Source organism: Pelophylax lessonae (assembly GCF_965119305.1).
Source record: "Pelophylax lessonae genome assembly, chromosome: 6".
NCBI lineage: Eukaryota > Metazoa > Chordata > Amphibia > Anura > Ranidae > Pelophylax > Pelophylax lessonae.
The window spans coordinates 169,459,065-169,486,936 of NC_138773.1; the positions used below are offsets into that span (position 1 = coordinate 169,459,065).

Genomic DNA, 27,872 nt, shown 5'->3' on the forward strand with positions numbered 1-27,872 from the left:
ATGGGCTCAAATGGCACTGCAAAGGTATTGGTTTAGGTATCTGAGCATTTGCAGGAGTACAAGTACTCTGGCAGATGCTCAGTATTGGCACCAATATTTGTACATCTATCTATGCAACCCTACTAAATCCAATAGTGATAGAAAAACACGAGGTGTAGTAGTAAACAAGTGCAGTGTTATCAAGCTCAGAGTGAACCAGGCTTCATGACCTCTTTTTTTCTTTTCCCATTTGATGAATGAGGAGTGGGAAGAAGCATGATAGAGTAGTAGTAATGGAAATGTAGGGAAGATTAGAAGTGGAATGGGTGTTCAAGCCAGTTCTAGTTTACTGCAGCACCCCCCCCCCCCATATATATATATATATATATATTTTTTTTTAATTCTACTTTTCCATTTAGTCAAGAATTGAAACTGTTTTCTGTAAAACTAGGTGTTTTTTTTTCTTTTTGGTATTAAAAGCAGACTTTCGGTTTATGTTGGTTTTTGTTCAACAGAAGCTGGTCTAACGACTGGCTTCTGTCGAATGGGAAAACCAGCATTTGATCAGCGGTTGCTGCAGTGCTGATCTGTGTATTCTAATGGAGGGAGCTGGGGAGCCCCTGCTGTCAAATTAAAATATTACAGCAGGGGAGATCAATCCCCCCCCCCCCCACATCAACATTTCTTTTGTGGATCGTCTTTTTTTTTTTTTTTCTTTCAGTCTTCTGGATCCTGAGATGACAGCCAATAGGGAGTTTCCCTATCATGCAGGCAGTGATTTGGACACCTAAAAAGAACCCCCATCTTATAAACAGAAGACGAAAGAAGACTTGGGAGTCTAGTGTTGCGTTTTTGTGGCTTTGGTTAAAGTGGTCTCCTTTTCATTGATAACGGTCACTAGGCTAGATGGAGAACCCTAAAGCGGTGTTCAACCCAAGACCAAAAATATAATACGGTATATTGCAGCTTAAAATTTCTTAGATGTGGTGGCTGCACTTGGATTTATTATTCTCCCTCTGGTTTCCCCTGGTGATCTGGCCAGTAACACACCACCTATATTGGAGTCCTCCCACTCTGGATGAAGGCGCACAGGGGGCACCTTTTAGACAACAGCATTGTCAGTCTGGGGGGGGGGGGTGTTCCTTCCCGTTCCTTCCCGTTCCTTCCCGTTCCTTCCCGTTCCTTCCCGTTCCTTCCCGTTCCTTCCCGTTCCTTCCCGTTCCTTCCCGTTCCTTCCCGTTCCTTTTCCGTGTCCTGTCTGCTGGAGTTTCTACAACACATCAGTAAGATCAGCGCTTGGCTCTGGGCACTATCGAGGGCTAGATTTCAGCTTTGGCAACTTTTTTCCAACGACCGTTGGCTGCAAATTACTTGGTTTACATTTTCGTCCAGGGGGTTCGCCATTTGGCTCCTCTAGTAAGGTCTGTGTGACCTCAATTTAGTACGGTCGGTTCTTCAAAAACCACCTTTTGAAATTATTCAAGAACTTCCTCTGCTTTGTCACAGAAGGTGGCCTTCTTGGTGGCTATTACTTCTGCACGCAGGGTGTATGAGCTGGCTGCATTGTCCTGTCAGTCTCCTTTTTTTTTTTTTTTTATCTGGTGGTTCACAGGGACAAAGTGGTGTTGCGTCCCGGTCAGTCGTCTCTTAAGGTTCTCTCGGGTTTCCACCCAAATGAAGACGTGTTGCCTTCCTTGTGCCCCGAGCCAAAACATCCTAAAGAAATTGCCCTACATTCCCTGGATGTGGTTTCAAGCAATCAGGGTGTACCTTGCGGCGAAGGAGTCGAGTCGAAAATCCGATTTTGTTTGTCCTTACGGATGGATCTCGTAAGGGGCAGGCCGCATCTGTTGCGACCATTTCCAGATCAGGCAGATGGTGGTGCAGGCCTATTCCATCAGAGGTCAGGTTCCTCCCCTCCCTTTCAAGGCACATTCTACAAGGGCGCTTAGTGCATCCTTGGCCTTTCCGTCATCAGGTGTGCAAGGTGGCCACGGGGTCGTCTGTACACAGTCACACAGTATTATAAGGTGGATGTACTTGCATCTGCGGATGCTGCGTTTGGCCACAAAGTTTTTTGCAGGCTGCCATTGCAGAGGCTCCTGCCTCTTGAGGCTGTACTTTTTTTTTTTTTTTTCCCCTGGTTGGTGATCTCCAGTTGTTCCTGGTTGAGCTACTAGTTTACCTGGTTGGATACATTTAGCATTTTTGGGAATTAGATCTACTGCTGTTTTCTCACCCCTCATATTGACACTGCTTTTGGACGTCCCAAGGTTCAAAGAAGATATGGAGTGGTGTCCGTCAATGAATGAAAGAACTGGATTTTTGTCTTAGCGTAAAATCCTTTTTCTCTGATCACTGACAGACACAGCACCCACCCCTCTGTTGAGTTCAGTTTGTAACAAGCGGGGTCAGAAGAATACATAACCCCAAGTCCTATAGCAGGAAGTGGGAAGTATACCCCCCCCCCCCCGTGTCCGTTAAGGAGCATCCGAGAAAAGGATTTTATAGTAAGAAAAAAATTCCAGTTTTCTCTTTTTGTTCATTGACGGACACAGCTCTCCAAGATTCTGAACCATTGTTGTATTGCCCCCTACAGGAGTAAGGCACTAGGCAGAAAAAAGAACTTTGCTCCGCCTATGGGCAGTCCTAGGAGGTATACTCCCAGCCTCCCCCTCTGCTATAGGTATTCTGATTGGCAGGAAAAAAAAAAAAAAGAGTAAGGACCTAGTTCCTGATTTCCATTTGCAATAACATTGTGTTGCCTACCCTGTGTCCCATGCCCAAACATCCTAAGGAATTTGCATTGCACACCCTGGATGCTACGGCGTCCTTTTTGAGGTCAGACTCTCTCTGACTCTGATCACGGCCAGTGGAGTATACCACCTAGGACTGCCAAGATTCCCCCCCCCCCCCCCTGCCTAATGTCTTACTCCTCTAGGGGGCACTATAACCCAACGGTTCATAATCCTGGAGAGTTGTCTGTGAATGAATTCAGAGAAATGGATTTTAGAGCTGAGTTCCACCCCCTCCGCGTTTCAAAAATTAAGTCAGCAGCTACACATACAGTAGTTGCTGACTTTTAATATTGGGACAATTGCCTGTCCTGGAATCCAGCGATGTCGGCACCACAGCTGTCGGGTGCTGCTGCTGCCGCCACCATTGCCGGTAGGGGAGCCCAGCAGTGAAGCCTTGAGGCTTCACGGCCCTGTCCCTATTGAACATGCACGGAGTGTGCTGGGCTTGGTAATTGGCCAGGAAGTAGAGGGAGGAGGAGGGGGCAGAACCTGACGTACCTCGCCGCAGCGAGGTCCGACAAGTGGGGACAGGGTACCGGTCAAAAACAGGTAGAGACTGTATAATCTGGCTTTTGTATCCTATGTTTTATTTGTGTTCTATAAAGTTGGTTGGCCAAGCAGTGTGGCCCTGCTTGCACATAGATCCTGCACTTCTTTCTGTTGCCTATACTTTAAGCCCGAAGGCGAGAAAAAAAAATCACCATTCTATACAATATATAGGAAAGGACAGTCTTGGTTGGCAAATAGTTGATCCTCGACCTGTCTGATATTTTATTCTATTTACTATTGAAATCCATTTACATTTTCTGATACTTTTTTTTTTTTTTCCTTCGATTTATTTACAGGACACCAGATCATCGATGTCTTAATTGTAGACTTCTTGGAAAAGCTTGGAAAAACTGCTAAAGGAGGAGGGCGGGGCATTCAGCCCTGTCCTCCTCCTCTTCAAAATACGGTCCCTTGTGTCTTCGGACCCCCACCCTCAGAAATTGTATGTAGGTTTGTCATGAGTCCGTCCGGCTGCTCCCATGTGAACAGCTTTAAAGTGGACAATTGGAAGCAAAATCTACGTGCAATCTACCAGTGCTTTGTGTGGACTGGGACACCAGAAACCCGGAAAAGAAAGGTAAGCTTTCTTAGGGAACCAGCGTTGGTTTTATGTTCCCTCTGTAATTTAAAAGCATGTTTAATAATTGTCACCTTAAGCTTCATTTATAAGGTCTGGCTAATTTCCATCTTTGCTGCCCTGGGCTGTCATACAATTTTGGGATTGTTAAAGTAGGTTTATTTGGACTAAATTAACAGGGAAGCCCTTTCTTTTAGTACAAAGTGATAAAAGGTTGTGAATGGGAGATTGTCTGTGGAAAGAGTTTTATTTATTTTTTTCCCCCCTTTTTTATAGTATACCTATTAACCCCCCCCCCCCATCTGTAAAGGGATTGAAAAACAAACAAGGAGAAACAACCCCACATTCTTCCCTTCCGTGTTTTCAAGTGTTAGTTCCCCTTTAAAAGAATGGATGCAAAGGGAGACTGGTTAAATGCCAGGGGACATGCAGTACAACATCTTATTGATCACTTTTTGGTGTAACGCAGCCTTTCTCAACCCTTCTTTTTTTTTTTTTTTTTTTTTTTTTTTTTTTTTTTAGCATAAAGGAATTTTTTAAATAACTTTGTGGAACTTTGCCCATAACTTGATTTAAAAAAAAAAAAAAAAATGCTCCTTTAGCAAGGAACATACATTTTATAAAATTCATAAAGAATTATGCTACTAAAAGTTAGTGTATGCTGTAAATTGCCTCCCGCAATGCTCTTGTTCTGTTCTTGCTGGAGGCTGCCATTTTGCTGAAGCCCAGAGCCCATTAATTTACCAGTTTCAGAAAAACGATGCATTCTTCGAATGCCAGGATTGCTAACTGTCACATTTGCTTGTGTCCTCAACCAAACTGTCAAACCATCAAATGGCTGATATAACTGATCATAGGTACAGCACAATGGCAGTTGCAGATCAAACCGAAGCAGCTTTTTTCGCTGTAAAGGATAGGAGGGTTTAATTCCGCTTTAAGGCAGTCAGCAGATCGGCCTCTACAATCTTGGCTGGCAGTGCCTAGAAATGGAGAGCAACTGAGCATGTGCAGAGCCGGGTGAGTGTATTACTGGATTTTAAACTGTATAGAAACTTTTTCTTTTTTTCTCCTCCCACCTTCCATGACGGCAACACATGAGATGAGGCTCCACCCTACAGGAAACACAATCAGTTCAGTTGTTAAGTCCCCACCCTTTCCCCTCATTATTGATTGTCTTTCTCCTACAGCAAAACATTTTATTTTTTTGTCTCTGACCTGAAGACCCCCCCCTGTGAGGCAGGTTAAGCTACGCCAGTGAGGGCTGCACTCTTCCTGCACGCCTTCCTATATGCTTCTCACAGGTCGCCCCAGGATACAGGCAGTCGGTCACAACTTTGGTGGTCCCTCCAGAGCCTGTGGCCTGCTCTTCAGCAGGGGTCTCCTCCTGTCCTCCCTGCTATTCAGCCAGTGTTTTGGCCGCTGGACATAGCAGCGGCTTGGAGGAGGAACCAGTGCGCTCTAAGCCTCGCTTTGGAACCGGAACTTCCGGTTTGTGCAGGAAAGGCGGAGCATGCGCAGTGAGACCCGGAAGAGAGAAGCAAGTACGGAGGAGACGCAGGACCCGCATGGCGGTGGTAAGGCAGACTCTCCAGCCAAAAAGAGCCAGAAAGCTGCCAAAGATATGAAACCTGCCGCAACCCACCTCATGGAGATGGAGGGAAGGTCGGTGCAGGTGGCTGCAGGCAAGAGCAGATCAGAGCCCAGTAAGTGCCGTTTCCCCTGCTGGTGCTAATACCAGTGTCAGGCTTAGTCCCTGGTAGTTCCCATGCTTTCCCCATTGGGGGACCTGTAGCCAAGTTATTGTGGCACAGGAAGAGTGATCTTGTGTTTATCTCCTCTTCTCTTGCAGAATCTCCAGGTGGAACCCAGGAGGACTCTGATATACTCCCCCTGTATCCGCTAGCACTAGCTCCTCTAAAAAATGTGGTAATTGCGGGGAGAGACTGCCCAGATCTCACACCAAGCCCTTCTGTTACAGGTGTATTAACAAACTGGCTGGTAAGGAGGCCTCAGGGTTTGATGAAAGATTTCCTTAAGTCTGTGCAGGAGGAAATGCTAGCCACTATCTAGTCCTTTAGCACCTCTGTAGCTTCCCCCTCGGTAACAGAGCCGGGTGAGCCAGCCCCTAAATAGTGTCCTTCTCAGGAGAGTTTACTGTACATGGCAGGTCCGTCTACTTTATGCCTGGTTTGCATGGTCTCTCCCCTGTTCAAGCAAGGGAAGAGGAAGACCTAGGGAACACAGAAAGTCAGGCTAAGTCTCAGCTTAGCTCTGGGGAGGAGGTTGATGTGGACCCAGATAGTGAGGCAGAGGAGATCAAATCTGTTCGGTCTGGAAAATCTGGAGGAACTCCTTTAACCTATTTATGCTACAGAAGAAATCCCGGAACCCCCCCCCCAAGGAGACCTCTGCACAGGATAGGATGTATAAAGGATTGGTTAAAAACTAATCCAAAGTATTCCCTGTTCACCAATCCTTGAAAGATTTAATTCTTCAAATATGGGAGTTTCATGAAAGAGGTCTGGTTAGACCAAAGATGTGGAAAAGGAGATTCCCCCTTTTAAGGAGGAAGACGTGCAAAGATTTCTAAAGAGTCCTAAATTGGATGCCTCCCTGTCCCAAGTGACTAAGAGTTCTGACCTGTCTTTTGAGGACACAGGGACTTTTTTTTTTTTTTCAAAGTTCAAGCTCTGTGGGCTACCTTTTTTGAAGGGTCCTTACTGTTTGGCTCAGGCCTGGATGAGGTGTTGTCCAGGTCTACTGAGAAAAGGAAGAAATTTCCTAGCAAGCCCAAAAGGAGAGATATAGGACATTTTTTGTTTTTTGTTTTCTTCAATAACAAGTGAGGCTTTGGTAGAGGTAGGCAGAAACGTAATCTGCTCTCCCCCCCCCCCCCCCCCCTCTTCAAGCTCAAGCACCAAAGATACTAAGTGATGCCAGAGTAAAAGTGGGGGGCAGACGGTCTCATTTAATTTACCAATGGGAGGAAATCTCAGTCAGTCCATACATTTATCACCTCATTCAGCAAAGCTATCGCCTAGAATTTTCATCCATACCCCCACTAGAGGTGACTTTAACTCATCCTCCAAAACGATGTACTAAAAAGAGCTCTTTTGTATGGGATTCAAGAACTGGCGGAACGACAAGTGATAGTTCCTGTGCCAGAAGATCAGCTTTACTAAGGATTTTACTCCCACATGTTCGTGGTACCCAAGCCCTCGGGGAAATACCGCCTTATAAACCTCAGAAATTTAAACACGTTCCTAGAGTACAAGAGGTTTTCAATGGAAGGTATTTATACAGTTCGCAAAAACCTGTTGAAAGATGTGTATGATTACCCTGGATCTCAGGGATGCCTACCTGCATGTTCCGATTCATCAGGAACATCGGCCTTTTTGATATTTGTGGTGGTCACCAAGGAGGGGACTGCGCATTGGCAGTTCAGGGCACTCCCCTTTGGTCTAGCAGCCAGTCCAAGGAATTTTTACCAAGATCCTGGCAGAGGCGGTGGCTTATCTTCATCTCTAGGGAATAGCTTTGATTCCTTACCTGGACGATCCTACTGTTTTTTTTTTTTTTGGCCCGTCGGCGAACCAAGCGAGATCAAGCACCCAGAAGGTGTTAACAGTCCTGCAAACAGGCTGGTTGATCAGCATGAAAAAGTCATCCCTGGAGCCGGCCCAGGTTCAGACCTGAGCCTTTGAGAGTTCCATTTCAGGCATAGAAATTTAGGTCTGCTCCGACAATGCTGCAACAGTAGCCTACCTGAATCACCAAGGGGGTACCAGATCCAGAACCCTGTTGGTACTAGCCCAGGAAATCCTAGGCTGGGCCGAAGGAAGAGTGATCTCCCTGTCTGCCTTTCACATAAAAGTGGAAAGCAACTGGGAAGCAGATTTCCTCAGCTGCCATCCAATAAGACAAAGGGAATGGGAGCTAAATCCGAAGGTATTTCAGATACTAGTCCGGAAGTTTCGGCTGCCCAGAAATAGACCTATTTGCCAGCCTACAAAACGGAAATTTAAGGAGATTCTTTTCCCTTTCGTGGGAAAGAGGGATGTTGGGCCTGGATGCTCTGGCCCAGCTATGGCAGTTTGAGTTCGCCTATGCCTTCCCCCCCCTCTAACTCTTATACCTCGAGTTTTACAGAAGCTCAGTTGTTCCCCGGGCCTTGGCCTCCACCTGATTGTGCCATGGTCGCCAAGGAAGGCGTTATCAATGGTGCCTCCTTGGAGGCCTCTGAACCTCCCAGACCTGCTATTGCAGGGACCAGTTTGGCACCCCAGGCTGGAGTTCTTCCAGTTGACGGCCTAGTTAGTGAGCGCTAGATCCTTAGATTAAAGGGCTGCTCATACAGAGATGCACACTCCTGAGCAGGAAACCAATAACGAGGAAAATATACTTAAGAGTTTGGAAAACATTTTGTACTTCGTGTAGGCAGAAGCCAATTTCTTCCACCTCTGTCCCCCATAATCTTGGATTTCCTACAAGATGGGGTAGAAAAGGGTGTGGAGGTTAACACCCATCAGGTACAAATAGCGGCTCTCTGTTTTTCTAGACGCAAGACTTGCAAAAGAACCTTTAGTTAAAAGGTTTTTGATGGCCATTGATGGAGCTACCCCCGTCATTGGAGACACAGGTTCCCTCCTTGGGACCTGACTAGGGTTCTAGAGGTTTTATCTAGAAACCCTTTAGAAGAGGTTCCCTTTAAGTTTTTGTCCCTAAAACTAGCCTTCCTCTTAGATGTCACGACAGCCAGAAGGGTAGACCACAAGGACTTTCAATTAAAGAACCATTTGTTCTTCCCAGGTAGACTTATCCTCAGGTCAGATCCTCCTATAGCTGCCCAAAGTAGCATCTTCCTTTCCCAGGAAGCAGGAGATAATTTTACCATCCTTTTTGGGATAATCCTAGAAATGAAAAAAATGAAATTTCATTGTTTTAGATGTAAGGAGATGTCTCTTCAGTTATTTACAGAGGACCAGGGAGTTTAGGAGATCTAATCTCCATTTGATCCTCTACTCTGGACCAAGAAAGGGACTGCAAGCGTCAAAACCTTCAGTCTCTAGGTGGCTCAGACAAGCCATTACCATGTCTGAGGTTTCAGGTATTCCTGCGCCAGTGATACTGAACACTCAACCAGAGAACTGACAACCTCCTGGGCTGAAAAAGCGGGACCTTCCTGGGAACAGATTCGCAGTGCAGTCACCTGAACCAGCCATGACACGTTTCTGAAGCACTACTGAGTGGCGGTACTGTCTCGGCAAGACCTAGCCTTTGTCCGAAAGGTACTACAGGTGGTGGCCCCACCCTAAGGTAGGCCTGTGGTTACTTTATTATCTCATGTGTTGCCGTCCTGGAAGGTGAGAGGTGAAAACCACGTGTTAGACTTAAGCTGGATACACACTATACAACTTTTGTCAGATTTCCTTTAGATTTACCTTTTCTATGTAGTGCAAGGGCCTGCCTGATTGCATACAAATAAAAAGTGTTTAGGTTTGACCTCATATTTGGTTTTGGTACGTCTGAAGGAAAAAATCCAAAGAAAATTGTATAGTGTGTATGGCCCTTTACCGGTAACTGTTTCTACGAACCTTCCAGGACGGCAGGCCTATTTCCTGCCCTGTTAAAAGGGTGAGGAAAGAATGTAAACGATAGGTGGTAAGTACCTAAGTGATTATACATCCCTTGTGAATCGGTTGGAGAACTACTTTTTTACAACTGAGGGAAAAGAGGAAGGATGGGGCCTTTAACAACTGTGAACTGATTTTCTTTCCTGTAGGAGAGGAGGCTCCACCAATGTGTTGCCGTCCTTGAAGGTTCGTAGCAACACCGTTACCAGTAAGTCTAACGGACGTGTTTTTTTTTTTTTTTTCTTTTGTTTTGCATAGCTACACCTGCAAAGAGACCAGCCTGAAGTAATTTAGCAGGACTTAAGTTTTTGACTAAAGTTTCACTTTACATCTCGGGAGGCTTGCTGATTATACTTCTAGTATGGTGGTCCGCGCTTTTAAACCTTGGTGGCCCCCTTACAGACGGCTAAAAAGATCATCGGTATTTATTTCATATTTATTGCTTAAAAACCCTTATTTATTGCTCCAGAAATCCCTGGGTACTCTTCAACACCTCTTCAACACCTGTTATTACTCCCTAAATGCAGCAGCACTGTGCCATAGTCATGAGCAATGCATGGAGGTTGTAGCGCGGCCCCATTCATCTGGGGGTTTACTTGTTGCACATCTTTTTGTTAGGCCCAATAATTTAGTGGACTGCCATATCTGCAGAAATGCAGGGAAAGAAGTCTCCGACCCCCCCCCCCCCTTATATTTTTAATCGCACCACTTCGAAAACTAAGTGCTTGGGGATACTAATTGGAATTAATGGTACCTCTGCATGTCTGCTAAAGAGCAGTGCATTTGTTTGGGTGTCTGGATTCCTGACACAGTGTGAACCAAGCCTTAGACTAGATGGGTTGTGTGGGACTCTCGTGCTATCGCTATCCATAAAAAGATGACAGCCCAAAAAAAACACAGCCGGCAAACACCAATATAGCAAAACCCAAGCTACTAAAGTGCTAAAGAAAACAGACGTGGGGTGCTGCGCTGTGAGGCTAACAATGCAGATTAATGTGGATAAACCTAAGAACCGGGTTTCGTACGGTCATGAAAAACCTGGAAAAGTCATGGAATTTTAAAATGGCAATTTCCTGGCCTAGAAAAGTATTTTCCAAAAAAAAAAAAAATCTAACCCATAAAGTTTTGGAAAAGTCATGGAAATTTGTTTTGCAATCACTGTTTATTAGAATATGCAGAAAAGAGGCGCAGAGTGTAGCAGATGTAAATAATTTTACTGACACATATTAAAAACTTGCATGTAGGTAAGCGTCTATCTTCATAGCTCGGCGTCCTTCTAAGTCCGCGGTGTTTCCGAGGCTGGCCATCAGGTGGGAGATGACACTAGGGGAGAACCAGTCAGGGGACTCAGTCAGATTGAGGCAGCGGTGAAGCGCATACATCACTGGAGAGCCGCATGAACGTGATGACGCGGGGGGCGTTAACCGGTTTCGGAGAATGCGTGAACCGCTCCTTCAGACTCCTGTCCGGCTGCACCTTATCCATCATGACTGCCTGAACTGAAGCTTTATCCCCAGCAGGAGCGCCCATCAAATCTTTTTCTTTCTCCAGTTTATTCGAATATAGTTGATTGATATTGGTTAAATTACAATAGTTACATAGACATTTAATGAAACACTTGAAGTCATGGAATTTTTTTGATAAAAGTATGTTTTGAACCCTGAAGAATAATTCAAACTTCAAAGCTAAAATGGTGATGTAAATCAATATTGTAGTATAAATCATGTAAATGAAATGATCAGATTACGAACATGCAAAATGATTATGTATAATGTGTCCTTCGCCATGTGACAAACATATAAGATTTGAAACGTGAAATACTAAATGGTGATATAAATATTGCTGTGCGATTTTAACAGGTGACTTGAAATTTGAATAATGGATCTTCAGTGTGATGAAAGCGTTGACTGCAACCCAAAATTATGTGAGTCTTCAGTTCAAATAACACCTCCCACACAGGCCTGTTCACAGGCCACTCACCTTACTGCTGTAAGGTAACCGCATTAGATAAAACTTTCTTTGCTACTCCTTCATTCCTAGCGCCTCTAAGGTTAAAGTTTTTCTAGTTAACTCCGTGTTTATATGTAGGAAAAAAGATAAAGCGAGTGTAATCTCGTTGAGTTTTTCATTGAAAAAATGACAGGGTACTCTCCTTTAGAAAAAAAACATTCGAAGGTGATACATCTCCAAGCTCGATCACACATCTCTTCCGGTATGCCGATGCCCTACATGTTGCGTCACAATACGTGACTTCATCCCCTGATGTCACATGGTGAAGGACACATTATATATAATCATTTTGCATGTTAGTAATCTGATCCATCTCATTTTTTTATTTTTTTATTTATATTACAATATTGACTTGCATCACCATTTTAGCTTTTGAAGATTGAATTATTCTTCTTTTTATCCACATAAATCTGCATTTAGCCTCACAGCGCAGCACCCCACATCCTATTTTCTTTAAGCCTTAGACTTGGGTGGCTTTAGTCTGAAAGTACTTTGAAAAAAGGTTGAGAAACCCTTTTCTATACTGCATGTGTTCTGGTATGGACTTTTGATCCCTGAACGTTGAGATGTGCGTGCCTGTGCTTTTAAGGGAATAGTGCTCAATAAGTGAGGACTTAGAATCTGTTCTGAATATCTGATAAAATCAGTTTTAAAAAGTCTTCTAGCTACACTTTTAAATTGATTTTCAATGGGAAAATTCCTCAGGAAGAGGGACGAGACCCTTCTTTCCATAGTGTAGACTGATATGCACTGATCCTTAATCTCAAACTGCACTTCACTCTTCAAACATTCTTTAGCTGCAGCTACTGTTCCCACACTGGAATAGGTGAATTTGTACAAGTTCTCTTAACTGTGACATTGGCACTCTTCCACTTGTAAGCAAAATCGCCACCATACTTTCTTTTGGTGGTATTTGATTTACCTGTACGACTTTTATATTTTGCTATAAACCAAAAAAGTGACAATTCTGAAAATATTTTTTACTTTCTGCTTTATTACATTCCCAGAAAAAAATATAAAAATCAGATTTTTCATCATTTTAGGCCAATTTGTATTCTACATTTTGTTAAAAAAAAAAATCCCAGAAAGCGTATTTTGATTGGTTTGCACAAAAGTTATTGCTTCTAAAAACCTAGAGGAAAGATTTCTGTAAATTTTTTTTTTTTTTTTTTTTTTCCTTTTTGTTTCTACTAATGCCAGCGACAAGCGATTTTTAGCGGGACTTTGACAATGCGGCAGATTGGACCCCTAACTGACATTTTTGACACTTTTTCGGGGACCAGTGACCTTACTACAGTAATTAGTGCTAAAAATATGCACTCTTGCTGTAATGACACTGGCAGGGAAGGGATTAACCCAGGAGCAATCAAAGGGTTAAATGTGAGCATAGGGGTGTTTCTAACACTTGAGGGGGATGGTCTTATTGCATCAACACAGGGACCTGTGTTCCTAAATGGGAGGAACACAGGAGTCCTGTGATAACCGACAGAACAGTCTGCCGTGTTTACAATGGCAGGCCGCTGTTATCTCTTCCCGGGGAGTGATTGCGGGTGCCCATCGGCAATTGCGGCTGCCGGCCCCCGCAGATCGGCTTCCCCTCTCGCGAATTGCTGCTCGCCCCCCCATGCTCACTCCCTAGGAGCGAGGTATAGGTGCGGCAAATCGTGCAGCCGAGTCCAGCCTGCTCCAGTATCTGCGGTCGGCAAGTGGTTAAATCTTGTGTCCCTCAATGAGTAAAAAACACAGGACATAGAGCATTTTTTTTTATCCACGAAGAGGGGATTATGCTGCTCCAACACTGCTATAAAGGTCAAGATATCCTTAGATGGTAATGTCTGTGCAGTCTCTGCACAAAAAAAGTAGTTTGCATCGCAAAGGTTCCATCTGGGATTAGATTAGCTTTTTATTGGATCCATTTTTTTACAACTTGTCTACAACTAAAAGAATAGCCCCGGGCCCTGCAGAATAGAACCCTGCACAATGATCTGCCTTGTGGACAAGTGCGGGTGATAACCAGTACAGGGCAGTCATCCTCAACTGCGAGTTGCATTCCCGAAGACCAATGTGGCAGAGCTTGCTGTGATGGGTGAAAATGGCAGGCTGGGAGTGAGAGGTGTGTGTGTGTGTGGTTTTTATTTATTTTTTTTTTTTAATTTTTGTGCCCCCAAAGCGTAAATACAGAATTAAAATCCTTACAGAGCTTCTAAACCTTCATTACTGCAATTTTTGTTTCTCTATCGTTCGACTGACCCAGTTCCTGATGCATATCACTAGGGTTATACTGTCCCCTACAGGAGTAGGACTCTAGGCAGAAAAATTCTGGCTATGCCTATGGGCAGTCCCGGAGGGTACGCCCTCTTTCTGCATAGAATGTCAGTTTTAATCTGCCTAGTCAGGAGTAAGGACCTAGTTCCTTGCTGGGATCTTTGGTCCTGGCATAAAAGTGTTTTTTATGTTTTTATTAGCTAGCATTTTTCTCCAATTTTTTTTTTTTTTTTTTTTTTTCTGAGTTCTACAAGCAACTATGTGATGACTGGGCTATGGGCTGGATGTTTAGATCCAGTGGTCACCCCAGCTGGCCAGCGAGCGCACGCAGACCTTAGCTCCACTGCGACATAGGCCCACTGTACGGGGAGTGGCTCCGCAAGATAAATGTCTTGCAAGGTCGCACACGACAGGGTCTAGGCCTGTGTCGCAGCGTTCCTATTTGGCCGACAGCCCCCCCCCACTTCAGCGGAGAGGGATCCTGTCAGGAGATGGCATCCGCCTGTGTTCCTGGTATGGTGAGTAAATGTCCCCCCCCCCCCCTCTTCCCTGGCGGATTTTGGGGTGGACACGGTCCCCTCCCTTGGACGGTCGGACCCTCACATTCCTGGGTTTTCCTCTGTCCTGTTTGTGCAACCCCCCCCCCCCCTCCCGCGAGGGATTGTTTGGGCCTACCTGAGGCTGGGACCAGGTTCTCAGGCCCCATGGGGGGGTCTGGGTATGCGCCGTTGGCAGCGCTTAGCCGCTTTTGTGGGAGGGTGGGCTCCTATTTTCGGGTATTTCAGGGCCTACCTGCTGAATAATAGTGTTGGGAGGGCTGGGGGGGGGGGGTCCTCGTTTGCCACGCAGGGCCACCATTTTCTTGTAGCCTCATCTGCTACAATGACGGCGGCATTCTTGGTACACCCGTTTTCTGCCATTTTGCGGGGGATTCTCTGCTGAGAATCTAGGTGGGAGTGCCTGGAGGTGTTTTCCTGGGGGGTGGAGCCCCTCCCATCACCCTGGGCGGAGCCCCTCCCTTTTGGGAGAATGGCTGCTAACCATGCAGAAATTCTGGGACTGGCTGATGCATATTGGGACAGTGAGTTCTGGGGGTTTCTACCTCTGTTGGGGGTCTTCAGTGCATGCCTGACCTTCGGGGTGCGCTGTAGCGCAGTGGGACCGTGTTTTTTTTTTTTTTTTTTCCAATTTTGCTGGCGGGTTCTTCTGGTGCAGTATGTACCCTGTAGAATGTGTCCCCACCTGACCCCCCGCAGGGCCTTTCTGGATCAAAACTGTCCACCAATGCAATTTTGGCGGTTCTGGAAGCATTGTGTCACAGGTGGAGGTGGCCTTGAGTGGGCGGGGTGCGCAGAAACTATCTCAACCTACCCCTGCCTCATCTGATGTCTCGGGTTCTGAGTCTGACTCCGCAGACGTGGGTCTCCCTGCTGGGTCTGTTACCTCGCGCCCTGCCTCTTTGGATAATGAGGATGACATTGCTACCTCCCTTGCCACGCAAAATACATGCGCTGGTGGATGCAATAGTTTCTGTGCGTAACACCCTGCAATTGCAGGACTCTGCAGCAGCTGCGCCTGGGGCACAGGTTGCGTTTAGCACTCGCATGCCATCCAGAGCAAAAGTGATTTTCCCTTCCCAGTTTTTTTTTTGTTAGCATGCTCCTAAAAGAATGGGACCGCCCAAGACATTCTCCTGGGTTGTCTAAGCGGCTGCTAGACGTTACCCCTTTGAAGAGTCTCTGGTAAAGAAGTGGACGGTACAACCTAAGGTTGATCCACCGGTCTCCAGGCTGAATAAGGCTACTGTTATTCCAGTGGAGGAATCCCCATCCTTTAAGGACCTGGGGGATAGGATAGTGCAGACCCCGCGATCTGTACTCCTTGGCGGGGTCTGCACTAAGTGTAAGATTGCCTTTGCCACGCAGACTCTGACTGATGGGCGGAGTTCCAACGCCGTGACTTGGTGAGGAGCAAGTCCCTCCTGCCTTGGGGGAGCTGTTGGACCAGCTGGTGCAGGGGCTGCAATTTTGTTTGCAATGCCACGCTGGACACGGCTCCTTTTATTGGGTCACCTGTCGGTTTTGGCAGTGGTTATCCTGCGTATACTTGGCTGAAGTGTTAGTCTGCGGATCAAACTTCTAAGAAGGCCTTAACGGTTCTCCGTGTTCAGGAGGATCGCCTGTTTGGGGCTGCCTTGGATGACATTATATAAGGGTCTCACGGTGGGAAGAGTACTTTTCTTCTACAGGCTAACAAGGGTTAGGGCCCTCGTCGCAGACGGGGTCTCTCCTTTTCAGCTCAATGGGGCGAAGTACTTCCAAGACTTCCTCAGGTGGCTCCAAGCGACCCTGGTCTGGCAAACGAGTTCTGTTTTTTCCGGGCTTGCGGACAAGGCCTACTTGGCCTGAAGGTGTGTCCTCACTAGTATCTGGGGTGAGGGGACATATTTGCTGGTTCTCGGACCTGCAGCTGGCCCGGATCCCAGACAGCTGAGTTCAGGAGGTCATGCAGTTCAGTTTAAAGATCGAGTTTCAATCCGTTTTTTCCAGTAAGGTTTTCCCTTCCAATGTACGGCTGTCCCCTGGTCGCTTGCTGGCGCTCTATGGGGCAGTATAGGATCTGGTTCAACAAGGCTGGACCTAATGGCCCTGGATGGTTCAGTGCGATCAAAAATTCAAGATGGTATCGGCTCGCATAATGGTGGCTTCTCTACATCAGGGGGATTCTTGGCCTCCATAGACATCAAAGATGCCTACCTTCACATCCTGTTATGTGCGGCACACCAACTGTTCTGTTTTTTTTTTTTTTTTTGTCATGGGAGATGATCACCATCTGTTTGTGGCGTTACCTTTTTATTATCGTCTCTGCTCCTCGGGTCTTCACAAAGGTGTTGGCCCTGGTCCTGGCGCGGTTGCAACAGCGCAGTGTATTGGCCCTGGGTTCCTGGCCAATCTGCTTCTCCGTGCGGAGTTCCCTACGGTGCTGACGACGAATTTGGAACTCACCATGAGAACTCTGGAGGAGTTCGGGTGGGTTCTGAACCTTCAGAAGTCGTCCCTGGTCCCTTCCATGAGACTGGACTATCTGGGCCTGACTTTGGACTTGTCCTCAGCCATGCTTTTTCTCCCTCCGAAGAAACTCTTGAAACTTCAGACTGCGGTTCAGCAGCTGCTGTCCAGCATATGGGTTGCCCCTTTGAACCTGCATGCAAGTTCTGGGACTGATGGTGTCTTTCAAGGTTGTCCCTTTTGCTCAATCCTTCTCAAGGATCCTCCAGAAGGCAATCCTTCTCGCATGGAACTAGAATTCAAACTCTGGACGTTCGGCTCCAGCTGAGCCAGGGAGTCCCTGATCTGGTGGCTTCAGTCCCCGATGCCCAAGCATGAAATCCTTCCTCCCTTATACTGGACAATTGTCCTCCACGCATGAAAGCCTGTCTGGGTGGGGAGGAGTCCTCGGCAGGTTCTCTGCTCAGGGAGTATGGTCCTTGGAGGAATCCAGGTTATTGATCAATGCCCTGGAGCTGACAGCAATCCGGCTTTGCCTAGTTCAATGGACCGGGCACCTGCCGCTGTCCAGTGCACATTCAGTCGGACTATGCCATGACCATGGCTTATGTCATTCACCACGGGGCACCAAGGGTGTCCTTGTGGCATTGGAAGTGACAGGCATTCTTCGTTGAGCAGAGCGCCTTGTTCCAGCTCTCTCCGCTGTTCACATTCCAGGTGTGGAAATTTGGCAGGTGGATTGCCTCAGTCGACAGGCCTTGGATGCAGGGGAATTGTCCCTACATCCAGGGGTGTTAAAGCAGTTGTGCCTTCGTTGGGGCACTCCAGATGTAGATCTGTTGGTCGCATCAACTCGATAGTGCAGAGGTTTGTGGCCTGCTCCTGGGACCCCCTCTGGCAGATGCACTGGTGGCACCATGGGGTCAGTATCGGCAGCTGTCTGCCTTTCCTCCTCTAAAAATACTGCGAAGACTTCTTCGCAGGATCAATGCGGCATGGAGTTGGTCGTTCTCGTGGTTCCGGACTGGCCTCACCGAGCTTGTTACGCCGACCTGGTCAGGCCAGTCGCAGACGTTCCTTGGAGTCTTGCTCTCAGGAAGGATCTATTGTCTCCAGGGCCAATCTTCATCCTGCTTTACGGTCGCTGGCTTTGTCGGCTTGGCTGTTGAAAGCCAGGTACTGAAGGGCAGGGGATTGTCTGCTTCTGTGATTCCCACTCTGCTTAAAGCGAGGAAAGCGACTTCTAGGATTTATCATCGTGCGAGAGTCGTATTTTGCATGGTGTTGAGTCTCTTTGGGCTCCCCCTCGCTCCTATTTGGTGGCCTGGATCTTGGCTTTCCTTAAACGGAGAGTTGATCAAAAGTTGGCCTTGAGTACTGTCAAGGGTAAGGTTTTGGCTTTGGCGATTTTTTTTCTTCCACAGGCCGTTGGCCGCCCGTTCCCTGGTGTGAAACTTTTTCCAGGGGTGCGACACTTGGTACTTCCGGTGTGAACTCCGTCACCAACTGGGGACCTTGATTTGGTGCAGTCGGTTCTTACAAAAGGAGGTTTTTGAAGTATTCGAGGGTTTCCCATGCCTACCTTACAGAAGGTGGCTTTCTTGGTGACTATCTCTTCTGCGCGCAGGGTGTCAGCACTGGCAACATTGTCCTGTTCTCCCTATATGTTGGCTCATGGAGACAAGTGGTACTTTGTCCGGATCCGTCCTTCCTTCCTTCCAAAGGTGGTTTCTGGTGTTCACTTGCACGAGGTCCTGAGCCCAAACATCCTATGGAACATGCACTGCGTACTCTGGATATAGTTTGAGCAATCATGGTGTACTTGGCGACTGCTCAGTCTTTTTCGTAAGTCAGATTCGCTCTCTGTACTCACAGATGGCCCAAGAAATGGGCTGCCTGCGTCTGCTGCGACTATTTCCAGATGGATCAGGCAGATGGTGGTACAGGTTTATTCAATTAAGGGTCAGGCTCTACCTTTCCCTGTTTTTGTGCATTCTACTGAAAGTTTAGCACGCTGCTATTTGGAGGGCTTTTTGGCCTTTCTTGAGGGTGTTTACTGTTTGTTTCAGGTGGGCCTTATTTTGTTTTTCTGATGAGTCCTATGTTGCCTGGTTGGCTGTGTTTAGCCTTGGGGATTTGCTTTATTCTGCTGTTACCACCCCTCATTTTATGGCACTGCTTTGCGACGTCCCTACTGATATGAATCAGGAACTGCGTCCGTCAATGAATGATGGAGAACTGGATTTTTGACTTGCCGTAAAATCCTTTTCTCTTACGTTCATTGACGGACGCAGTACCCGCCCCTCTATTTTGAGTTGGGTTGGTGTTACTTCTCTGACACTGCTTTGATAGAAAACTTACATCTCATGCAGGAAGAGAGGGTGTACCCTCCGGGACTGCCCACAGGTGTAGCCAGAACTTTTCTGCCTAGTGTCCTACTCCTGTCGGGGGCAGTATAACCCTACTGATATGCATCAGGAACTGCATCCGTCAATGAACTTGAGAGGGATTTTACGGTAATTAAAAAATCCAGTTTTTAGTGCTGTTTCAGTTTATTTTCCTACTTTAATTTTAATATCTGTCTCTCTGAACAGGAAAGAATTTTAATTTCCTTTTCTGTCAAATGGGGGGGACACATGACAAAAAGTTAATTTTATTAAACATTCCGTACTGTATTTGATATGATTTAACTAAAGTTGGGCTTTAAGTAATCAAGTCATTGTGTTAAAGTGGGTTCTTTGTGTGTGTGTGTGTGTGTGTACCCGTTGACACTGAATTCCAGTTAATAATTTTTTTCCCCTTTACAGGCTAAGTCGTGCATCTGTCATATGTGTGGCGCTCACCTGAACAGACTTCACTCTTGCCTGTATTGTGTGTTCTTCGGTTGTTTTACAAAGAAACACATTCACGAACACGCAAAGCTTAAAAGACATAATCTTGGTAAGTTATTTCAAAGCAAAAAGTTGTTGCTGTTCTACAGCTAGTTCTATACAGATGCAGCTGATACATTTGCAATTTAAATTATATCTAAACACCAGAGGAGAAATATTTGCAGCCTATCAGTCCTTAATTATAGCAGTGGTATTCATTTTTACGTTTTCAGGTAAAAAAGGATGATTCCCTCCCCCCGATGATCCAGTTAGTAACATTTTCTGTCCTAAGGTGACAGTGCTCAATCACTATTCTGGATCTATGGCGAAGCAGTCTGGTCACTGTAGAACAGGAAGTGTTTGTGTTTTGCCCTACAAAAAAATAAAAAATAAAAAAGAACAAATCCTATTCTACAGAGAATTGGGTACACTGACAACTGCACCCAAGGCAGAGTGCACAGGATATTAAGATCTTTCCTGTTTTTACTGTCCTAGCATGCCTTGAGTTACACTGTTTATGTAGCCATCTTCGTAGCAGCAGAGCTTTGCTTCCTGATTACAGAGCCTCTAGAAAGGACATTGAGCAGCACAATAGTGATATGACAAACTTTCACTCTAAGATTCAGAGAAAGCAGTGCACAAGACTGGCTAGCCACCTCCCATACAAGGAAATGCACAATTTTGTTTTCTGAAAAAATCCACAAAAAAGGTACCAACAGTTTTACGTGTTCTATAACCATAGCAGATCTTAATCTTGAGTTTAGGTACACTTTGAAGCAGTTTCTTTAACTGCCTGCCTTAAGTAAAATGACAGTGGGTATGATCCCCTCTCGTTATGGGCCGGCGTCCTATAATGTCGCTGCTCGCCCACGCCATCTTCCTAGGACACTGCGCGACCCCCCATCTCAGTAAAGGGCCAATGACGTGGCTCTTAGCCATGAGAGTGGCTGTGTCCAATCGCAGCCGGTCACGTATAAACATGGAAGTGCCGTTTTAATTGGCTCTTCTCGCTGTGAGGCAAGGAGAGCCGAACGGCAGCATCGCCTCACAGGGGAAACGTTTACGGGTAATCGTTACCCGTACGTAATTTTTTTGGGCAACAGTGTTGCGTGACCGTGCCGTGCAATTGTCTTTCAAAGTGTGACTGTGCTGAAAGCTGAAAATTGGCCTGGGCAGGAAGGGGTTGAAAGTGCACTGTATTGAACAGTTTTAAAGTAATTTATTTTTCAATTACGTCCGCAGCTACAAAAACTAGCTGCTGACTTTTAATAAAGCGCTCGCCTTTCCAAGAATCTAGCATAGTCTCTACCTGGACGGTTTTCTTTGCTAGTCTTTGGTCCCTGGAGCTGGCATGTTAACTGTGGGCAGCTGGCTGTAACTCCTTGCAGCTTCACAGCCGGCTGCGCATGTGCCATCTGCGCTGTTCTTTGTAAATGGTCCTGCAGCCTTCTGGGACCTGTGGCGTGCCCTAGAACGTTACAGGGAAGGTTGGGAGTTAGGTTGCCCATGTAGGCCTAGCCTTTTTAATTAAATTTATAAGGTCAGTAATTGACTCTTTGAGACATGGAAAATACTTGGCATCTGTGGACATCCAAGATGCCAGGGGGCATTTCCTGTAAAACTTTGCCAGTATGAAATCACCAGAAGATATTTGCCAATAACCCTTGGTACATGAGCACTATCCTGTACTCAAAGATAAGCAATTTACAGATGCAGTGTAAATGATTACACTCCTTTTGAAAAGTAAGCTTTTAATCAATATCTGAATGAACAAAAAACAGTTTTATAGAACATTTGTTTAGCTCATTACATTAAAGTTCATGTAACTTACAGATTACAAATTCTTCAGGTTTACTCCAATTTAGTTGATGCAATAATGAATACACCCCACAACAAAAACTACTACGTCTATTTTTGTAAGACCTCCATAATTTGAAAACCGCACCAAGTCTTCCAGGTATGGAATGAACAAGTTGGCAACATATTGCAACACCTATCTTTTTAGATTATTCAAGAACAACCTCTTCTAGCCTGGATACTGGAGAGAGTGATGCTCAGTTTTGTCTCTTCAGAATTCCTCATAGATGTTTGGGTTTAAATCAGTAGACCTACTTGGACACTGAATCACTTTCACCCTGTTCTTCAGAAATGCAACAGTGGCCAAAGATGTGTTTTTTTTTTTTTTTTTTTTTTTTTTTTTTTTTTTTTTTTTTTTGTCATGTTGGAAAAGTGCACGATGAGGCATGGTAGCATCTTCTTTCAATGTAGAGCAGCACATCTGAATTCATGATACCATCAGTTCACCATCATTCACAGTGCAGCTCCCCGACACTAGCAGCACTCATGTAGCCCCACGGGAGGACACTGCCACCAACATGTTTCACTGTAGGCACCATACATTTTTTTTCTTTGTACTTCTCACCTTTTGCGCCACCATACAGTGTATTTTTTTATTTTTTTTCTCGTTCATTGATTGACACAGCTCCTGATTCTTCTTAACCATTGTTTTATACTGCCCCCTACAGGATTGGGACACAAGGCTGGAAAAAGTTTGACTACACCTATGGGCAGTCCCAGGGAGCATATACCCACTGTAAGCTATAGGCGCCTAAATCAGGTGTAAGAACCTAGTTCCTTGCTGGGATTTCTGGTCCTTGCAATTTTTTTTCTGTTTAAATTTAGACTGCAGCCTGCTAGGCCATGTGGCCGGCTTGGCGCCTCCCTTGGAAGGGTTGGTGCTTTGGGAACGCTTCCTTTTTTTTTTTTTTTTTTGACCTCCTATTTGCCATTATTGTATGGGGCACATGCCCCTTTTAGCGATCAGGGTATCTTGCCTGCACGGTCGCCCTTTTTTTAAGGGGGCTATTTCCTATAATGCCCTCTTTGTAGGGTCCGGTAGGTCGTCCATTCGTGGGCTCTTGGTCCAGGGTCCCGGGATCGCAGTTGGCGACCTACCATGAGTGTTAGGTTTTCCTGGGTGAGCTTAGTATATAACAACCCTACTGGGTCTGCGCCCACGCACCCTGAGTGCTGAGATAGTGCTTCCTCTGCTTTTTCTAGCTGCAAATTAAAAGGCGCTGGTGGATGCACAGTTTGTGTCGGTGCGTGACCATTTAAAAAAAAGAGGTTGCGGCTGATGCGTTGGAGGAGTCGGTCCCTTTTGGCACCCACGGGTCTACCAAAGCAGTGAGGGTGTTACCTTTCCGCTAACTTTGACAACATTGTCACAAAACAGTGGGGTTGTCCGAAACGCAGTGGTTCCTAAGCGCTTTTTGCTTGCTGTGTCCTTTATGAGAATGAACGGTGTTAAGGTGGACGGTCCCACCTGTAGTGGACTCGTCGATTTCTAGGTCACATAAAGCTACCCTCATTCCGATTGAGGAGTCTCCGGTCTTTAAATACCCAGCTGATAGGAGAGCGGAGGCTCTGGCCCACCATAGCTGGTTTCGGCACTTAGGCCGGTATTTACTATTACCCTGGGGTCAAAGCTCTGACTGAGTGGACTAAACTTTTACACTGGGACCTGGAATGGCCTCCCCCCCTCCCCCCCCTTTTTTTTTTTTTTTTTTCACAGCTAGCGGAGAAGTTGGTCCAGGGGCTACAGTTTATCTGTGATGCCTCTTTCGGTGTATATCTGGCTAAAATACTGGTCTGCGGACCAGACTTCCAATAAGGCCTTATCTGATCTCCCCCTTGTAGGGGGTTGCCTGTTTGGAGCGTCCTTGGATGACCCCGTTAAGGGTCTCACAGGGGGAAGAGTAGTCTTCTTCCGCAGGCTACCAAGGGCAAGGAGCCCTCTTCGGTTCAGAAGAGGTTTTTTTTTCCATCCCTCCGGGTCTCAAGACAAGGGATCAAAATTCAGTGCCTCCACCGGAGGTTCCAACAGGACCTGGCAAGCCACGATCAGGCTCTTCCAGACCTGTGGACAAGGCATGAAGGGGTGCCCTATCTGGGGGGTGGACGTCCTCGCTGATTTCCAGATCCATGGACCTCCCTGGTATAGGACACATGGGTCCACAAAATTATTTGGTCAGGCTAAGTTTCAGTTCGGTCTCATCCTCCGTTAAGGTTCTTCCCTTCCAACGTGCACTTGTCCCCCAGATCGCTTATGGGTCTCTTTGGGTAGTGAAAGACTTGTTCCTTCCAAGTAGTGATAGTTCAGATTGCTGAACGTTTTTCAGGGGATTTTACTGAAACCTCTTTACAGTTCCCAGGAACTGTAGGCAAGGCACATCCAATTCTGGACCTCACTGCTGGTGCGAGTACAGAAGTTCTGTGTGAAGTCCATTCACATGATAGTGGCATCCCTACATCAGGGGGATTTCTGCTTGCTTCTAATGACCATCAAGGATGTCTACCTGCACATTGTAATATGTGCCGGTCACCAATGCTGCTTCTGTTTTGCCGTGGGCTAGGGGCATTTTCGGTTGGTGGTGTGGACCTTTGGTCTCTCCTCCGCTCCTTGGGTCTTCACAAAAGTGTTGGCCCCGGGGTTGGCATTTGAGTCAGTGGGGGATCGTGATACTGGGGGTACCCGGACGATCTTATGCAAGCGGCTGTTGGACAACCGGAGATTGCACTGCGAACTCTAAAACAGTTCGGTTTGATTCTGAACCTTCAGGAGTCTGTCTTCCATCCATAACTGGACTATCTGGGTCTGACTCTGCCTCAGCCAGAGTTTTCTTTCTCTGTCCCTGATCGTATCGAACCTGGGGAACGAATGGGAGTATTTTTCAATACCAACGCATCCACAGCCTGTCCCATTATTGTGTGGGAGACATTTAAGGTTCATGCCGGGTTGCTTCTCACGGAACGGATTTCTAGGTTCAAGCGGGCCTCCAGGTTGGCTCATACTGAGGCGGAGACGTGTTTGGCTGATCTTGAACGCCAGCATTCTCTTTTCTCTCTTCTCGCTTTTCTTTTTTTCTCTGTATCTGTCGCACATGAGTGATAGGCCCCCCCCGGTAGTTATCTCCCTTAGCCATGTTTCCCAGGGTGACCGCTCTGACCCTATGGCGGTTGCGGGTGAGTTTTCTAGGTTTTTTTAGAGAAGTTTATACGACCAGGGCCTTTACAGATCTACAGGACTCGCTTACCTTCCCTATGCTGACTGAAGAACAGGCTACTATGTTAGATGCTCCACTGACCCTGGACGATATCACAAGGGCCATTTCTGGGTTTGCTCTCTCCAAGTTCCCCCGGCTCTGATGTAAGATGTAAGGTCTCCCTACGGAATTTTACCTTCATTACGCAGACTCCTTAGCCCCCAGACTTTTGGCGTTATATAATGCGATGTTTGACAAAGAATTTGTCCTGGCCTCTGTGTGAGGCCCTCATCGTTCTTATCCCTAAACCCGGTAAGGACCTGCAATATCCTGAATCCTACCGCCCCGTATCCCTCCTGCAGTGCGATGTCAAAATATTCGCTAAAATACTGGCCCTCAGACTCAACAAGGTTATCTTGTCCGTTCACCCAGATCAGACAGGATTCATGCCCACTAAGAACACTGTTTGCAACACACGTCGCTTGTTTATGAACATTCAGGCCTCTCACAATGTAGTTGGTACTAGGGTGATTGTCACCCTCGATGCAGCCAAGGCCTTTGATTCTGTCGAGTGGCAGTATCTTTGGCAATGTTTACTGCGCTTTGGTCCCAGCTTTATTAAATGGATCACACTTCTAGATTAGAACCCCCATGCTCGTGTGGTGGCCAAAGGATGGGTGTCCGACTTACTAGAGGGACGCGACAGGGCTGCCTGATCTTGCCGCTACTTTACGCCTTGGCTGTGGAACCCTTAGCTATGGCCATTAGAGAACACCCTGACATACACGGGCAACTTCTGGCGTTCATGTGAATAAGGTCGGTCTGTACGCAGACGACATGGTTATATATCTTGCTGATGCCGGCCTTTCCTTGTCCACAGCTCTTGTGCTTATCGAGCATTTTGGTGCCTTCTCGGGTCTCGCGATCAACTGGGACAAATCCCAGATTCTCCCTGTTCTGTTTCCACCCGATGACGAACAGGCAGTCTTGGCTAGATTTAAATATCTCGGGGTGCTGGTTACTCCCCCTTTGGAATGTTTCCCTTAATATTGAACCCCTATTTGCTTTAATTAAACTTAAACTCAGGCTTGGGTGAGGCTTCCATTGGGGGTGGCGGGGCGTGTGGCCCTTATTAAAATGATCTTGCTGCCTAAAATTCTGTACATGCTCTGGCATTCCCCAGTTTACATCCCCTTTTGATATTTCTTAGTGCTGGACAGACTACTTAAACCGTTTTTGTGTGGGGATCCTCTCGCCATAAAATTGCGTGGTGTCACACACAGAAACCTGCAAAGTTGTGGGGTCTGGCTGTCCCAGACTTTGGTGCATATGATCTTGCAGCCCAGGTTTCGCATATTTTCCATGTGAATAACCTGGACTGTGATAGGTACCTCTCTCTGGCATATCACTGTATGGGCACTCGATTTCCACACCCATTTTGTGATATCCTGCGAGGGGCATCGGGTCTTCCTGGCCCTTCGGTATATGGTAGCACCTCAACCCATTTTAGGAAGGTGTGGGATGTTGCGCTAACTAGGACTGCCAGCCTGACAATACATGTCTCGACACCCATCTGGTATAACAGACACCTCTCGGAATTTCTTCAGATCCCTGAGCCCAGTGTGGATGGCCCATGGCATCTACTACCTCTCACATGTACTTTGAGCGGGAACAGTCAAATCCTTTGCGATACTTTGCAATGAATTCTCTTTACCCACACCATGCTGTTTCGATACATGCAGCTTGGGCATGCCCTTCGAGCGCAATTCCCCGCTGGTATCCCTTCCCTCCCCAGATGTGCTGGAGATCATTGGGGGCCAGGAGCCGAGCAAGCTCATTACTATCCTCTGACACTCTTATTGTAGGGACAGCTTCCCGTTTAGCCTATGGTCTTGGAGATGCTTGGGTGACATGGACGATGAGGAGTGGAGCGATGCCCTTAAAACTTGTACCTTGGTCTCCCCTAAGGCTGCTGACAGACTTGCGCAAGTATCCATAGGGCCTACCTATCCCTTGATAGACTGGCTAAATTTGACCCATCCCGTAACCCCACCTGCCCTAGGTGTATGCTCGGGGTTGGTACGTTTAGCCACTTGTTGGGGCAGTGCCTCCGTACCCGAGGATTCTGGGAGCAGGTGGTGAAATTTCTCCATGACCAGATGGGTACCCCTGTGACTTTAGATCCCAAGATCTGTTTATTAGGCATACTTCCTGATGGGGATATGGATAAATACTCAAATTCATACACGAGACGTTTAGTGCCCGTAAGCTGATCGCCCGGGTGTGGATCCAACAATCCCCTCCTACGCTTGCTACTTGGATCGCGGAGGTAAATAGTTCTCTCCCCTACAAAAAGATTATCTATACGCATAGAAGGTGCCCAGCCTGCTACCACAAGATCTGGGATAGGTGGCTCCAGGTTGACTCCACCTGTGACTCCATTCCACCTCCCCGTGAGGTAATGTGGTTTCTATTTCTTCACGGGCTGAGACTTGGGTGATTTTATTTCTTGTTTATATTTTCTCATTGTTCTTCCCTGTGTGCATCTTACCCTGCAATATCGTTGTAACTACCAGATACGACTTATGTGTGCATTTTTCCCTTCTTTCGCCAACTCCATACGAGTTTGATTTATGACTGTACAACGCAATGTTTGCGTTCTTTTTCTTTATGCATTTAGCATTCATTCTTGTTATATGCCTTGTCTACGTTATGTTTTCTTTTATGCATAACTCAATAAACGCTTGTTTGAAAAAGAAAAAAAAAGGGGAGGTCCAGCGGTGCAGAGCTGCTTTTATTCCTCTGATCTTCCTCTGATCTTCCTCTGATCTTCCTCTGATCTTCCTCTGATCTTCCTAATGTTGATGGGGAAGCTTGGCTTATTTCAGTGACCCTTGTCTATGTCCAGTCATCTGAATGTAGCAGAAAGGCTTTATGAAGATCAAGCCTGTGTGCTGTACTGTATGATTACATTAAGTTATAGAAAGGTTCAGAAGGGGAAAGGGAAGCACAACCGTGCTTTCTGCATGAAAAACTGGAGAAAAAAAACCCACAAGATTAGAGTTAGTAGGCTTATGACCTAGTAAGGTTCTCTGAAAAGCTTTACCAGCTCTGATAAAAGTACACCCTAATAAGCTG

The 27,872-nt window shown here is 46.4% G+C and overlaps 1 protein-coding gene and 1 long non-coding RNA gene across 5 annotated transcripts in view; both read left to right on the forward strand.

Moving 5' to 3' along the window:
- The window catches only part of LOC309558193, a 1,089,490-nt gene that overhangs the window by 499,236 nt on the left and 562,382 nt on the right, over window positions 1-27,872 (forward strand). The gene's annotated exons all lie outside the window — the stretch shown is intronic.
- The window catches only part of LOC309558327 (ubiquitin carboxyl-terminal hydrolase 22-A), a 247,512-nt gene that overhangs the window by 8,309 nt on the left and 211,331 nt on the right, over window positions 1-27,872 (forward strand). For 3 of the 4 annotated variants that reach the window (XM_082261386.1, XM_082261387.1, XM_082261388.1), the window contains exons 2-3: window positions 3,623-3,903; window positions 19,627-19,759. In XM_082261386.1, coding sequence (XP_082117512.1) covers window positions 3,784-3,903; window positions 19,627-19,759 — 253 coding nt within the window. In that variant the 5' untranslated portion in view covers window positions 3,623-3,783. Of the gene's footprint in view, window positions 1-3,622; window positions 3,904-19,626; window positions 19,760-27,872 lie in introns of those variants that run through there. The other variant, XM_082261389.1, reaches the window with a different exon arrangement.